The sequence below is a fragment of the Gorilla gorilla genome, chromosome 9 (genome assembly GCF_029281585.2).
Source record: "Gorilla gorilla gorilla isolate KB3781 chromosome 9, NHGRI_mGorGor1-v2.1_pri, whole genome shotgun sequence".
Classification (NCBI taxonomy): Eukaryota; Metazoa; Chordata; class Mammalia; order Primates; family Hominidae; genus Gorilla; species Gorilla gorilla.
In genome coordinates this window covers 91754800-91767963 of record NC_073233.2, presented here as the reverse complement: position 1 = coordinate 91767963, position 13164 = coordinate 91754800, and the positions used below count along the sequence as shown (strand labels likewise).

Sequence of the window (13164 nt, the reverse complement as noted above, 5' to 3'; positions counted from 1 at the left end):
TGCTGCTGGATTCAGTTTGCCAGTATTTTATTGAGGATTTTTGCATCAATATTCATCAAGGATATTGGTCTAAAATTCTCTTTTTTGCTTGTGTCTCTGCCCGGCTTTGGTATCAGGATGATGCTGGCCTCATAAAATGAGTTAGGGAGGATTCCCTCTTTTTCTATTGATTGGAATAGTTTCAGAAGGAATGGTACCAGTTCCTCCTTGTACCTCTGGTAGAATTCGGCTGTGAATCCGTCTGGTCCTGGACTCTTTTTGGTTGGTAAGCTATTGATTATTGCCACAATTTCAGATCCTGTTATTGGTCTATTCAGAGATTCAACTTCTTCCTGGTTTAGTCTTGGGAGTGTGTATGTGTCGAGGAATTTATCCATTTCTTCTAGATTTTCTAGTTTATTTGCGTAGAGGTGTTTGTAGTATTCTCTGATGGTAGTTTGTATTTCTGTGGGATTGGTGGTGATATCCCCTTTATCATTTTTTAATGCGTCCATTTGATTCTTCTCTCTTTTCTTCTTTATTAGTCTTGCTAGCGGTCTATCAATTTTGTTGATCCTTTCAAAAAACCAGCTCCTGGATTCATTAATTTTTTGAAGGGTTTTTTGTGTCTCTATTTCCTTCAGTTCTGCTCTGATCTTAGTTATTTCTTGCCTTCTGCTAGCTTTCAAATGTGTTTGCTCTTGCTTTTCTAGTTCTTTTAATTGTGATGTTAGGGTGTCAATTTTGGATCTTTCCTGCTTTCTCTTGTGGGCATTTAGTGCTATAAATTTCCCTCTACACACTGCTTTGAATGTGTCCCAGAGATTCTGGTATGTTGTGTCTTTGTTCTCGTTGGTTTCAAAGAACATCTTTATTTCTGCCTTCATTTCGTTATGTACCCAGTAGTCATTCAGGAGCAGGTTGTTCAGTTTCCATGTAGTTGAGTGGTTTTGAGTGAGTTTCTTAATCCTGAGTTTTAGTTTGATTGCACTGTGGTCTGAGAGACAGTTTGTTATAATTTCTGATCTTTTACATTTGCTGAGGAGAGCTTTACTTCCAACTATGTGGTCAATTTTGGAATAGGTGTGGTGTGGTGCTGAAAAAAATGTATATTCTGTTGATTTGGGGTGGAGAGTTCTGTAGATGTCTATTAGGTCCGCTTGATGCAGAGCTGAGTTCAATTCCTGGATATCCTTTTTAACTTTCTGTCTCATTGATCTGTCTATTGTTGACAGTGGGGTGTTAAAGTCTCCCATTATTGTGTGGGAGTCTAAGTCTCTTTGTAGGTCACTCAGGACTTGCTTTATGAATCTGGGTGCTCCTGTATTGGGTGCATATACATTTTGGATAGTTAGTTCTTCTTGTTGAGTTGATCCCTTTACCATTATGTGATGGCCTTCTTTGTCTCTTTTGATCTTTGTTGGTTTAAAGTCTGTTTTATCAGAGACTAGGATTGCAACCCCTGCCTTTTTTTGTTTTCCGTTTGCTTGGTAGATCTTCCTCCATCCTTTTATTTTGAACCTATGTGTGTCTCTGCACGTGAGATGGGTTTCCTGAATACAGCACACTGATGGGTCTTGACTCTTTATCCAATTTGCCAGTCTGTGTCTTTTAATTGGAGCATTTAGTCCATTTACATTTAAGGTTAATATTGTTATGTGTGAATTTGATTCTGTCATTATGATGTTAGCTGGTTATTTTGCTCGTTAGTTGATGCAGTTTCTTCCTAGCCTCGATGGTCTTTACAATTTGGTATGATTTTTCAGTGGCTGGTACCAGTTGTTCCTTTCCATGTTTAGTGCTTCCTTCAGGAGCTCTTTTAGGGCAGGCCTGGTGGTGACAAAATCTCTCAGCATTTGCTTGTCTGTAAAGTATTTTATTTCTCCTTCACTTATGAAGCTTAGTTTGGCTGGATATGCAATTCTGGGTTGAAAATTCTTTTCTTTAAGAATGTTGAATATTGGCCCCCACTCTCTTCTGGCTTGTAAAGTTTCTGCTGAGAGATCCGCTGTTAGTCTCATGGGCTTCCCTTTGAGGGTAACCCGACCTTTCTCTCTTGCTGCCCTTCACATTTTTTCCTTCATTTCAGCTTTGGTGAATCTGACAGTTATGTGTCTTGGAGTTGCTCTTCTCGAGGAGTATCTTTGTGGCATTCTCTGTATTTCCTGAATCTGAATGTTGGCCTGCCTTGCTAGATTGGGGAAGTTCTCCTGGATAATATCCTGCAGAGTGTTTTCCAACTTGGTTCCATTCTCCTCATCACTTTCGGGTACACCAATCAGACGTAGATTTGGTCTTTTCACATAGTCCCATATTTCCTGGAGGCTTTGTTTGTTTCTTTTTATTCTTTTTTCTCTAAACTTCCTTTGTCACTTCATTTCATTCATTTCATCTTCCATCACTGATACCCTTTCTTCCAGTTGATCGCATTGGCTCCTGAGGTTTCTGCATTCTTCATGTAGTTCTGGAGCCTTGGCTTTCAGCTCCATCAGCTCCTTTAAGCACTTCTCTGTATTGGTTATTCTAGTTATACATTCGTCTAAATTTTTTTCAAAGTTTTTAACTTCTTTGTCTTTGGTTTGAATTTCCTCCTGTAGCTCGGAGTAGTTTGATCGTCTGAAGCCTTCTTCTCTCAACTCATCAAAGTCATTCTCTGTCCAGCTTTGTTCCGTTGCTGGTGAGGAACTGCGTTCCTTTGGAGGAGGAGAGGCGCTCTGCTTTTTAGAGTTTCCAGTTTTTCTGCTCTGTTTTTTCCCCATCTTTGTGGTTTTATCTACTTTTGGTCTTTGATGATGGTGATGTACAGATGGGTTTTTGTTGTGGATGTCCTTTCTGTTTGTTAGTTTTCCTTCTAACAGACAGGACCCTCAGCTGTAGGTCTGTTGGAGTTTGCTAGAGGTCCACTCCAGACCCTGTTTCCCTGGGTACCAGCAGTGGTGGCTGCAGAACGGCGGATTTTTGTGAACCGCGAATGCTGATGTCTGATCGTTCCTCTGGAAGTTTTGTCTCAGAGGAGTACCTGTGTGAGGTGTCAGTCTGCCCCTACTGGGGGGGTGCCTCCCAGTTAGGCTGCTTGGGGGTCAGGGGTCAGGGGCCCACTTGAGGAGGCAGTCTGCCCGTCCTCAGATCTCCAGCTGCGTCCTGGGAGAACCACTGCTCTCTTCAAAGCTGTCCAACAGGGACATTTAAGTCTGCAGAGGTTACTGCTGTCTTTTTGTTTGTCTGTGCCCTGCCCCCAGAGGTGGATCCTACAGAGGCAGGCAGGCCTCCTTGAGCTGTGGTGGGCTCCACCCAGTTCCAGTTTCCCGGCTGCTTTGTTTACCTAATCAAGCCTGGGCACTGGCAGGCGCCCCTCCCCCAGCCTCGCTGCCACCTTGCAGTTTGATCTCAGACTGCTGCGCTAGCAATCAGCGAGATTCCGTGGGCGTAGGACCCTCCCAGGCAGATGCCGGATATAATCTCGTGGTGCGCCATTTTTTAAGCCCGTCGGAAAAGCACAGTATTAGGGTGGGAGTGACCCGATTTTCCAGGTGCCGTCTGTCACCCCTTTCTTTGACTAGGAAAGGGAACTCCCTGACCCCTTGCGCTTCCCGAGTGAGGCAGTGCCTCGCCCTGCTTTGGCTCGCGCATGGTGCGCTGCACCCACTGTCCTGCGCCCACTGTCTGGCACTCCCTAGTGAGATGAACCAGGTACCTCAGTTGGAAATGCAGAAATCACCCGTCTTCTGCGTCACTCACACTGGGAGCTGTAGACCGGAGCTGTTCCTATTTGGCCATCTTGGCTCCACCAGCTCTATAAAATTTCTAACTAAAATTTGCTTTCCTTTTTGAAGTAGCTACATTTATGGAACTATCTAATACTTGATTTAAGCTATAATAAATTCAGTTTTTCATTTTCTTTGTGAAGAATGGTCTGTGGGGAAAGGGTTTTTTTAATTTTTGTATACATGTTCATACATTACTAAGTGCCTTATTGCTTTCTGAGATGCAGCTTGTATACTACAAAAGCCTAGAAGAATGATGTATAGCTAGCCACCCAAAACAAAATGAGTAAAGGCAGGAATATGCCTGCTATGTTAAAACACTATATTTTGCTCCTGGTGTTTCAGGCTTTGAGGCCAGTCATAATCCATTTGGGTCAGTCCACTGGGCAAAATGCTGAGATTTCTCATTATTGCTTTAAGCAAAGAGTTTTTCATGGAGATTAGTTCAGCATTTGAAGTGTACTGTCAGAGTCTCTCAACTACCTAACAGTGATGAGTGGGATTTTTAGAATGGCCAGTGTTTGGGCTGCCATGTTCATCATTTAACTGTTGTCACAGAGAAGAATATGGGTCGCAGTGGCACAGGATGGAGAAAACCAAGGGCTGAGAATTGCATCTGTCTTCGATCTCACCTTAACCACATTCTGGCTGTGCAACTTAACCTAAGTCTCCTTTATAAGAAGACTCCAAATTCTCCCATGCTATTCTTTAAAGATAAGGAAAGAACTAATACCTGGTTGATAATCCTATTAGACATTCATATAAGAGAACTTTTCTTACCCTGCACATCCAGAACCAGTTATTGACTTGTTAGTCTAAAATTTGGATTTAAACAGTTCATTTATTTAAAAAACTGCCTGCATGTCTTAATTACTTCACTTTAAGTTTTAAAAATATAATTGTATAGTGGCATAATAAAATGAGTGTTTTATTGGTATTTAAAAGAAAAAAATGGTATTTCTCCCAATAAAGCATATCCAGTTTATTTTTTGAGTCACCACGTCATTACTGACTGTTGAGTGAAGCCATTTAATATAAAGTAAAAGCACATTTTGAGTATCTTTGGCTATGGAATGAAAAATTGGGGGCTCTAAATTTGATTTAATGTTTTTCTTCATACTTATATCCATCTGTTTGTCCCAGCATGCTTGATTTCTTAATTGTCCACCATTTTAACTTTAAACAAATTATCATTAGTACAATCTTAACACTTTGCATTTCTATAAGTCATCCAAACTTTTAATTTGAGAACAGTTAAGATATTGTGTTCCTTCATCTTTTTTTTATATGTGAGGGTCAAGATTTTTTCTGGAATTTTCAACGTCTGGCCACAGTTTTGATGGTGTTATTTCCAATGTCTAAATTGTTCTTCAATTGCTTTAAAGTATTTGGCCTACCGAATTGACTTGTAAGGCCAGAAACCTGGGACCCATTTTTTTTCTGAAGTTCTATTTCATTTTTCTTACATAAATTATACCTTAATCCATCATCCATACTTTCCATGCTGGATTTCTTTAAATTTAGGTAAGAATTAAAAGTGAACTAAGTGAAAAATTCTTTATTTTATAATATTTTTTGATCTTATCTCTCTCAGACCTAATTTGACAGCAATATTTTTAACTATTAATACATACTTTTTTTTAGATTTTCAAGATCAGAAAACTTACTCTTGATAGAGACAAGGCTTTTTTATACACATATTTCATTTTTGCAACATTTAATTATGTAATTATAAAAACAAATGCAATAAGAATAAACAGATTTAAGAATAATTACAACTGATTCTTTGTTAGTATGCAAATCACCTGAAAGGAATGGAAATTTATGGGACATAAACATTCTGCTTGCTGTGGACATTGGTCTGCCTGTCACTGACAGAGTGGAGAAGATTGGTTAGTCTATTAAAAGGATGCTGCTTAAGAGAGCTCAACAGCGCAACTTGTGGACTAACTATTACACTGGAGGGAGATCTGTGATGATTTGCCACAATGCACAGTCCTTATGCCTTATTATAATCAATGACTTAAATAAAAATGTAAAATTTGATGATATAAAGCTAGATGAAAGAGTGAAATTCTATAATGGCCAACACATCTTAAATCCTCCATAAATACTTATTGAATTAAATTGATGACTGAATGTTAGCTTAACAAACTTAAAAACTAGATCAAAATCAGTACCATTAAATTTAACATGTGATAACTATATTGGGTCCCAAAATCCAATGTGTAAGTACATGATAGATTTGATTTTTAATCATTTGAGGTCACAAATATATGAGAGGTTCAGTGGACTCTAAGCTTAGCAATAAAATTCAGCAAATTGTAAAAGTCCATGTTATCTTGGGCTGCTATGACAGGAGTATGAGATCCAAATGGAGAAAAGTCAGCATCTCATGGCACTCTTCCCTGATATGAACACATTTGGAACTATGAGTTCATTTCTACGTTCTGCAGTTTAAATATTAGATTGGTGCAAAAGTAATCACGGTTTTTATCATTTTTTTAAAAAAAAATGGAAAAAACCACTATTACTTTTGCACCAACTTAATAGATATCAGAAGAAAAATGTAAGCACATACAAGTAAAGATAACTAAGAACCTTGAAACTATCTCATAAAGAAAGAATCAAAAGTGTTAGGAATGTTTATTTGTAAGGGTTGAAGATGCAAGGAATATCTCAGTCATCCAGTGGCTACTGTGGACAGATGGGTGTCACGCCAAGAGAAGGAAGAACTTTTTAATAATTATAGATGTCCACTATAGATCATATTTCCCACATGTGTAACAGGTTCATCAAGCTGTTGTACAAAATCAAATTCAATTATATTTTTCTATCCACACTTGCACTTTCCTTTACACACATGCACTTCTGTTAATAGAGCCGTGGTCCTTTCAGTCAACGGTAGAATTCTCCATTCATTCTTCCTCACCTCCCCCAATCCTAACACCAGAGTCTGTCTATTTTTGAAGGCTTGCTTAAAAGTCACAGAAGAGAGCACAACTCTTCCTATACCCTGGGAAAAACAGGGCCCTTTATATGTAGGATAATTTAACTTTCAGGAGGAGAAATGCCTACCCAGCCAGATCACTGGAATCAAAGTGTCTTCTCCTTAGCTCCTTCTTATTAATTCCTGAATATTCTACCTCTAAATGTATTAAATACATTCTCTTTTCTTAATTTTGACTGCATTATTCAAGTTTAGGCATTTATTAATTTTCTTCACCCTGATGGTTTACTATTAGTCTCCCTGACTATAGATTTCCTCCACTTCCTTTCATTATTCAGAATAGTTTCAGGTTTACTTTTCTGAATCACTGTTATCTCCATCTTGACCCCTTTATTCCCCCCACTTAATAACCTTGGAGAGCCTACCATCGCCAACAGGTGTAAGACCAGACCTTGGCAGGGTATTCATTGTCCCTCATTGCCCATCCACAGTCAGCTTCCTGACCTTACCTCTGGCCACTCTGCTCTGGCCAAACCAAGACACTCAAGTTTCCAGAGCACACCACATATTTTTGACCCTTCATGATCTTGGTCATGCTCTTCATGATTCTCAAAATGTCTTATTTTCCTTCACCATCCTTTAAAATACTTATATATTCTTCCAAACATAGCTTAGTTTGCCAATTAAATATGCCTGGGGATTTATTGAAAAATGCTATCCATGTTATTTGGACATGGGCCAAATGATTTATTTGCTTTCACCATTCTCTTTATTACCAGATATTTATTGAGTACTACAATATTGAGGAATGAAAGAGTCATCCCAAGCACCTAACACAATCCCTGGTGTATAATAAGTGCCCAATTAATATTTATTGGGTATAACTACAACATATAAGTAATTATACAAGACACTTCATGTTAAGTGTCAATGAAACAACTGGAGGACTATTCAGTTTCATGTGGGAAGGTGATGATGTTTTAATTATGTTAAATTTGAGGTACTGATTGGATATCCAAGACATACTCTTCTTTTTAAGAATAGTAACAATTTAATGCATGCGCTACATTAAGAGAGAAGGAAAGTAGACAGAAAAAGAGAAGAAAGAAATATTAAGGTAGATTAAATAAATGATGGATACAAATATGCAAGAGAGAGATGAAGAGTTAAATATGACAAGGATAAATGCAAGTTCATTAGAAGTGAAAAAATAGGCAATATTGAATATCCATAAGGAGATATGTTAATGATGAATGTGACTTTGCAAGTCACATTAAGTAACTTTATTGTTATCAGTTAATTAATAAAGTACACAAAAAACTTTTTGTGCTGTCCATTAAAATAACATAGTTTTAATATTACAACATATTGGAAAAACCACTTATCCTGCCTCTCATTGCCTCAGAGAAGGAGAAAATTTAAAAGCCATTTGTTACCACCAGCTAGGACCTTTGTGTTCCATGTGTAATAGAACAATTTCAATTCAGATGCTCAAAAATTTCTTAATTAAGCACAGTAATGGGAATGCATCTTTCAGCACCATTCAAATTTCATTTTTTAGGCAACAGTTTGGAGTCTTTTACTTGGAAAAATCAGAGAGTTCTTGGAAAGGAAACTCTATTGTGCACTTCCTCAATTTTATTTAATGACAGCATCATTTGGACAGGCAATAGGGCTTATACCTCTCTTTGGATCTTAAAAAGGCTTAGTAATATTTATCTCCATGGTTGCATGATTTAGTACCTCAGCCAAGCTACCTAACTAGGGAATTGGTGCCACAGGTTTTCTACCAGGCGACAGGGGACTTCTTCTCCAGCATCCATGTTGTAGCATGATGCTGAGCCTCCCTCATGCTCATTCTACCCACCCACTATTCATTGTCACTTAACTCTTCATGAATGTTCATGACTTACTAATGAGGTGGTGTGGGTGGGACAGAGAAGTTCCTTTATTAAGTGATCTTCATAAAAATGATCTTCAAAAGTCACTGACATGGAAGTTGAGCGTATGTGGTAAAAATAATGGGTGGTATTTATACCAAAGAAAAAAAGAACTTGTCAGTGTTACTCAGTGGGAGTTCAGTATTTTCTAACAGTGTGTTTCAGGTGCTCTATATAGACCAGTCACAGAGCTTTGATTTCAACTTTTTATAAAACATTATGGTTTGTCTCAGAGGAGCAAGCACTTGTTTCCCTTGAAAATGGGGATGAAACCTAGTTCTTGATGCTATTGCAGAATTTAAAAGCAAGAAGTCATGGGGGCCTTACAGATAGATGGAATTCAATCCATGGTATTCATCATTCAAAAAGACATTGATGAAGGGTCTTTTGTGTGCCAACCCTGAGCTGTGAATGTATAGATGAAGAAACCCAATACTTTGCTCTGAAAGCACACATGACTTTGTAGGAGAAATAGGCAAGTGAATAAATCTTAGCGATTCATAGCCCTGGGTACTATTATGGATATGTAGGAAAATGAGGTGGCAGAACAGAGCAGCATGTTTTAGCTGTGATTTCCTCCCTTGCTTCTTTCTACAGCAGTTCTCAGAATTCCATCTGACTGGCCCGTCTTCCTGAGGAGGTGAAAGAGACAGGAAAAGGTTACCTGTAATTTCTTAGCGATGGTAACTCTACACCACATTGTTTATGTAGCCAATAATGTGGAAAGGATAGAACCTACTTGGTCCGAAGGGGAAAATGTTTGGTGTTCTTTAAAATACCAGTTGTAGTCACCATCAGGTAGCTCCAAACATCCACTACAAGCATCCCTCCTGCAAGTATGGCTTGGACATTACTATTATATTCGGGAATAACAAAAATTCATTTGTGTCCACAGGTCTTGACTGTATTTATCTTAGTTCACTGTATTTGTCTTAGAAGAGAGTAAAAGGATAATTACATTTTGGAAAAGGCTCTGTTTGTTCCAAATTTACATGCTAGGAGAAACTGGCTAACCTTGCATGTGTAATGTAAAAGGAGTCAAATTCTCTGTGCACCTCAGGGTACCATTTGCATTTACTTTGTCGCTAAAACTTTAAAGAGGATATTATTGGAATAGAGTAGAATAACAAAATAATTAGTTATAAGGTAATGATAAGTGAAGTGAGATTACTGAATTTTTTTTGTTTTAATTTTGTGGGCTGAGCTAATGGTGAGAAAGCTATCAGAAATTACAGTTACTTATTAATCTTGGTTAGTGACCATAATTGAGCTGCCTAAGAACTGTTGGTACTTTCTAGATCAGTGGAAAATAAATGGTAAAGGAAAGGATTAGACATTTGGCACTAAAGATATACAATTAGCCAATAAGTATACGGAAAAAAATGGTCATTCTCACTAATAAACAAAGAAATGCTCATTACAAATCTGAAGCATCATTCTTCATCTATTAAATTGTTAGGGTTTTTTAAAAGTTATAATGTCAGTGCTTTTAAGACTGTGGGGAAACTAGTACAGATACACATTTTTAGAGGCAATAAAATGGTACAAAGCTTTTGAAAAGTAATTAATAACATAAATCAAGAAACTAATAAGCGTTTCCATTTTGGGAAACGCATCTGAAGAAAATTGTAGAATAAGAAAAAAGTAATTGATATCAACATGTTCATTGCAGCACTGTTTATAATATTAAAGCCATAAACATCACCCAAATATCCAACTATCAACGGTGGTTAATTAATTATATCTTCATAGGAAGTAACGTTATGTAACACCAAAATAATAATTATAGAGACCATATTAGAAATGCTTAAATGTTAGGAAAAGCAGAGGATATGAAGTTACATATGTTTTTATATATATACACAACTATGTGAAATACATATGGACATGTAGAGAGTCAGTAAGATAGAATGGAAAGTACACCCACTTGGCGATAAGGTAGGCTTTAGTTTGGACTCTGGCTCCACATTTGCAAGCTGTTGATTTCTGAAAATCATTTTAAATTCTGTATGTTTTGTTTTCTTGTGTATGGGAATGCTTATATCTACCTTAGAGGACTCCTATAAGAACTACATTAGATAACTCGGTAAAATGTGAAAGAAGGTAATAGGACTATAGGTGAATATTTTTAATTTCTCATTTTTATTTCCAGTAATTTTGTAATATTTTTAAATAGAAAATGTTTTATTTTATATGTTTGTAAATTTATGATATTTTTGTAATAGAAAATATATTTTAATTTGATATTTATCACTAAAGTTATACATAGAAATATACACCTTGTGGCACTGACTGTATGACTAACTGAAGTGGTCTAAATACAGTAATTATTCTTATTTGGTACTAAACATCTCAAAGTACACGCTCTGCTAAATCATAATGGTTTATTTATTTAACAAATGCTTATATAGCTTTACCATGTGAGAGCCATTGTTCTAAATATTGTATTCATTTAATTCTTATAATAACCCTGTGAGGAAAGTGCTGTTACTATCCCAGTCTTATAAGATGAGAAGCTGACATACAGAGCGATTTAAGTAATTTATACAAGGTTACATTGGTATATGTGGTTGAGCCAGGCAGTCTGGCTACATAGTCCAAGTCCTGAATACTACGATGCTTTTCAACTAGTCAATTGAAAACATGATCAATGAATATCTTGGCACTGTGAGGGATACCAGGAAACACAGTCTTTAACTTGAAGAGGCACAGTCTTTAACTTGAATATGATTCTGTAGGTTTCAGCTATGGTCTCAAAATTCTGTACCCTCAACCTTAGACAAATATTATCTACGTGTCACAGGAAAACACCTCTTCCCACCTGTGGTGACCAAGGTTCTGAATGAAAGACTCTGCAGCCTGTAGCTTGATTCTGTGTGGCAATGTCAGCATTTGCCATGTTTGTGCTGAGAAATCCTAGACTCAGGTTTCTTTTATACATATATGTATATATACACTTGTTCATATATTATGTGTACATGTAAATAGTATTTCAACCAAAATATTTAACTAATACTATAAACTAAAATTACACATTCAGTAAAGTTGGCTGTTGAATTATTATTATTGTGGCTATCTCAGATGAAAGATTCTCTTGCCATCTCTTTCTAAAGAATATTCTAAGATTACAAGACAAATTCTTAAAAATGTGAAAAATTGTTATAAGAATTTAAAATGACTCTAGAATCAAACAGTCTCAGTGCCATTTCAGGCACAGGAAGTTACCATATGACTCTGAGCAACTTTCTAATCCTCTCTGTATCTCAGTTTCTTCATCTGTTGAATGGGACATACCTCATACATTTATGAGAAATAAGAGACATAAAGATTTAAAAACACTTAGAAAAGTGTTTCAGATCTCAATAAATGTTAGATATTATCATTTTATTTATCTACAAAATCAGTCTTTTCTTGTTACAGGTAATCAAAATCTAGAACTACATTAAATTTGAAGATTGATATGCAGCTGGAAGTCTCATTTTTCAAGTTTTGTGTTCATCAAATAGCTCAATTATTATTAACTAATTTTACAACTAAGTGTTGCAAATTTGAACTAATAAATACATCTATACTAATTAAATATAACTTATCTGATTTAAAGATTAGGTTCTGTGTAAAATTTCATTTGAAAAAATTATTCTGCAGCTTAAAAAAATACATTGCATCATAAAGAAATGTATGTTTTTATGCTCTGTGTTATCTCATTCCAAGGGCAAAAAACTACCTTTTCCAAATATGTTTGTTCATTTTAATGTTTACCTATCATTAAAAGCTTACTTTTGAATAATACATATTAAAATCAAATTATAAAAAAATTAACTCTTATCTGGTAGAGTACTATATTTTGGTGGAGGGTTCTACCTATCACCAAATATTTAATCTCTACTGTATTTCTTTCAAGACTGGTTATTGACAATAGGACCGATTAAAATGTTCAAAAACATTTTAAATAAATGATGTATGTTTCTTGGAGGGATAGCATTAGGAGATATACCTAATGTTAAATGACGAGTTAATGGGTGCAGCACACCAACATGGCACATGTATACATATGTAATTAACCTGCACATTGTGCACATGTACCCTAAAACTTAAAGTATAATAAAAAAATAAAAAATAAAAAATAAATAAATGATGTGTGTTTCTTCTGTCTTTTCTTGCAGTCATTCCCAACATAGCACCGCAACTCGTCAGCCTTCAGTGACTCTCCAACGGGCCATCTCCCTGGAAGGGTAAGATAATAATACAGAACCTCTTAAACTGTGCAGCCTTGGAATATAAAGTCTTCCTTTCTCTCCCTGTCTCTGTCTCTCTTTCTCTTTCCCTCCCTCCCTTCCTTCTTTCCTTCCTTCCTCCCTTCCGTCCTTCCTTCTCCCCTTCCTTCCTTCCTTCTTTCCTTCCTTCCTTCCCTCCCTCCTTCCTTCCTTCCTTCCCTTCTTTCTTTGTCTTTCTTTCTTCTTTCTTTCTTTCTCTTTCTTTTGTCCTTTTTTCTCTCTTTCTCTTTCTTTCTTTCTTTCCTTCCCTCCCTCCC

General features: G+C 36.6%; 1 protein-coding gene across 18 annotated transcripts in view; it reads left to right on the top strand.

The window, feature by feature from the left end:
- The window catches only part of DLG2 (discs large MAGUK scaffold protein 2), a 2193106-nt gene that overhangs the window by 1761656 nt on the left and 418286 nt on the right, over positions 1–13164 (top strand). For all 18 annotated transcript variants that reach the window (XM_055355576.2, XM_055355573.2, XM_055355572.2 and 15 more), the window contains one exon: positions 12797–12865. In XM_055355576.2, the coding sequence (XP_055211551.2) occupies positions 12797–12865 (69 nt within the window). The remainder of the gene's footprint in view (positions 1–12796; positions 12866–13164) is intronic.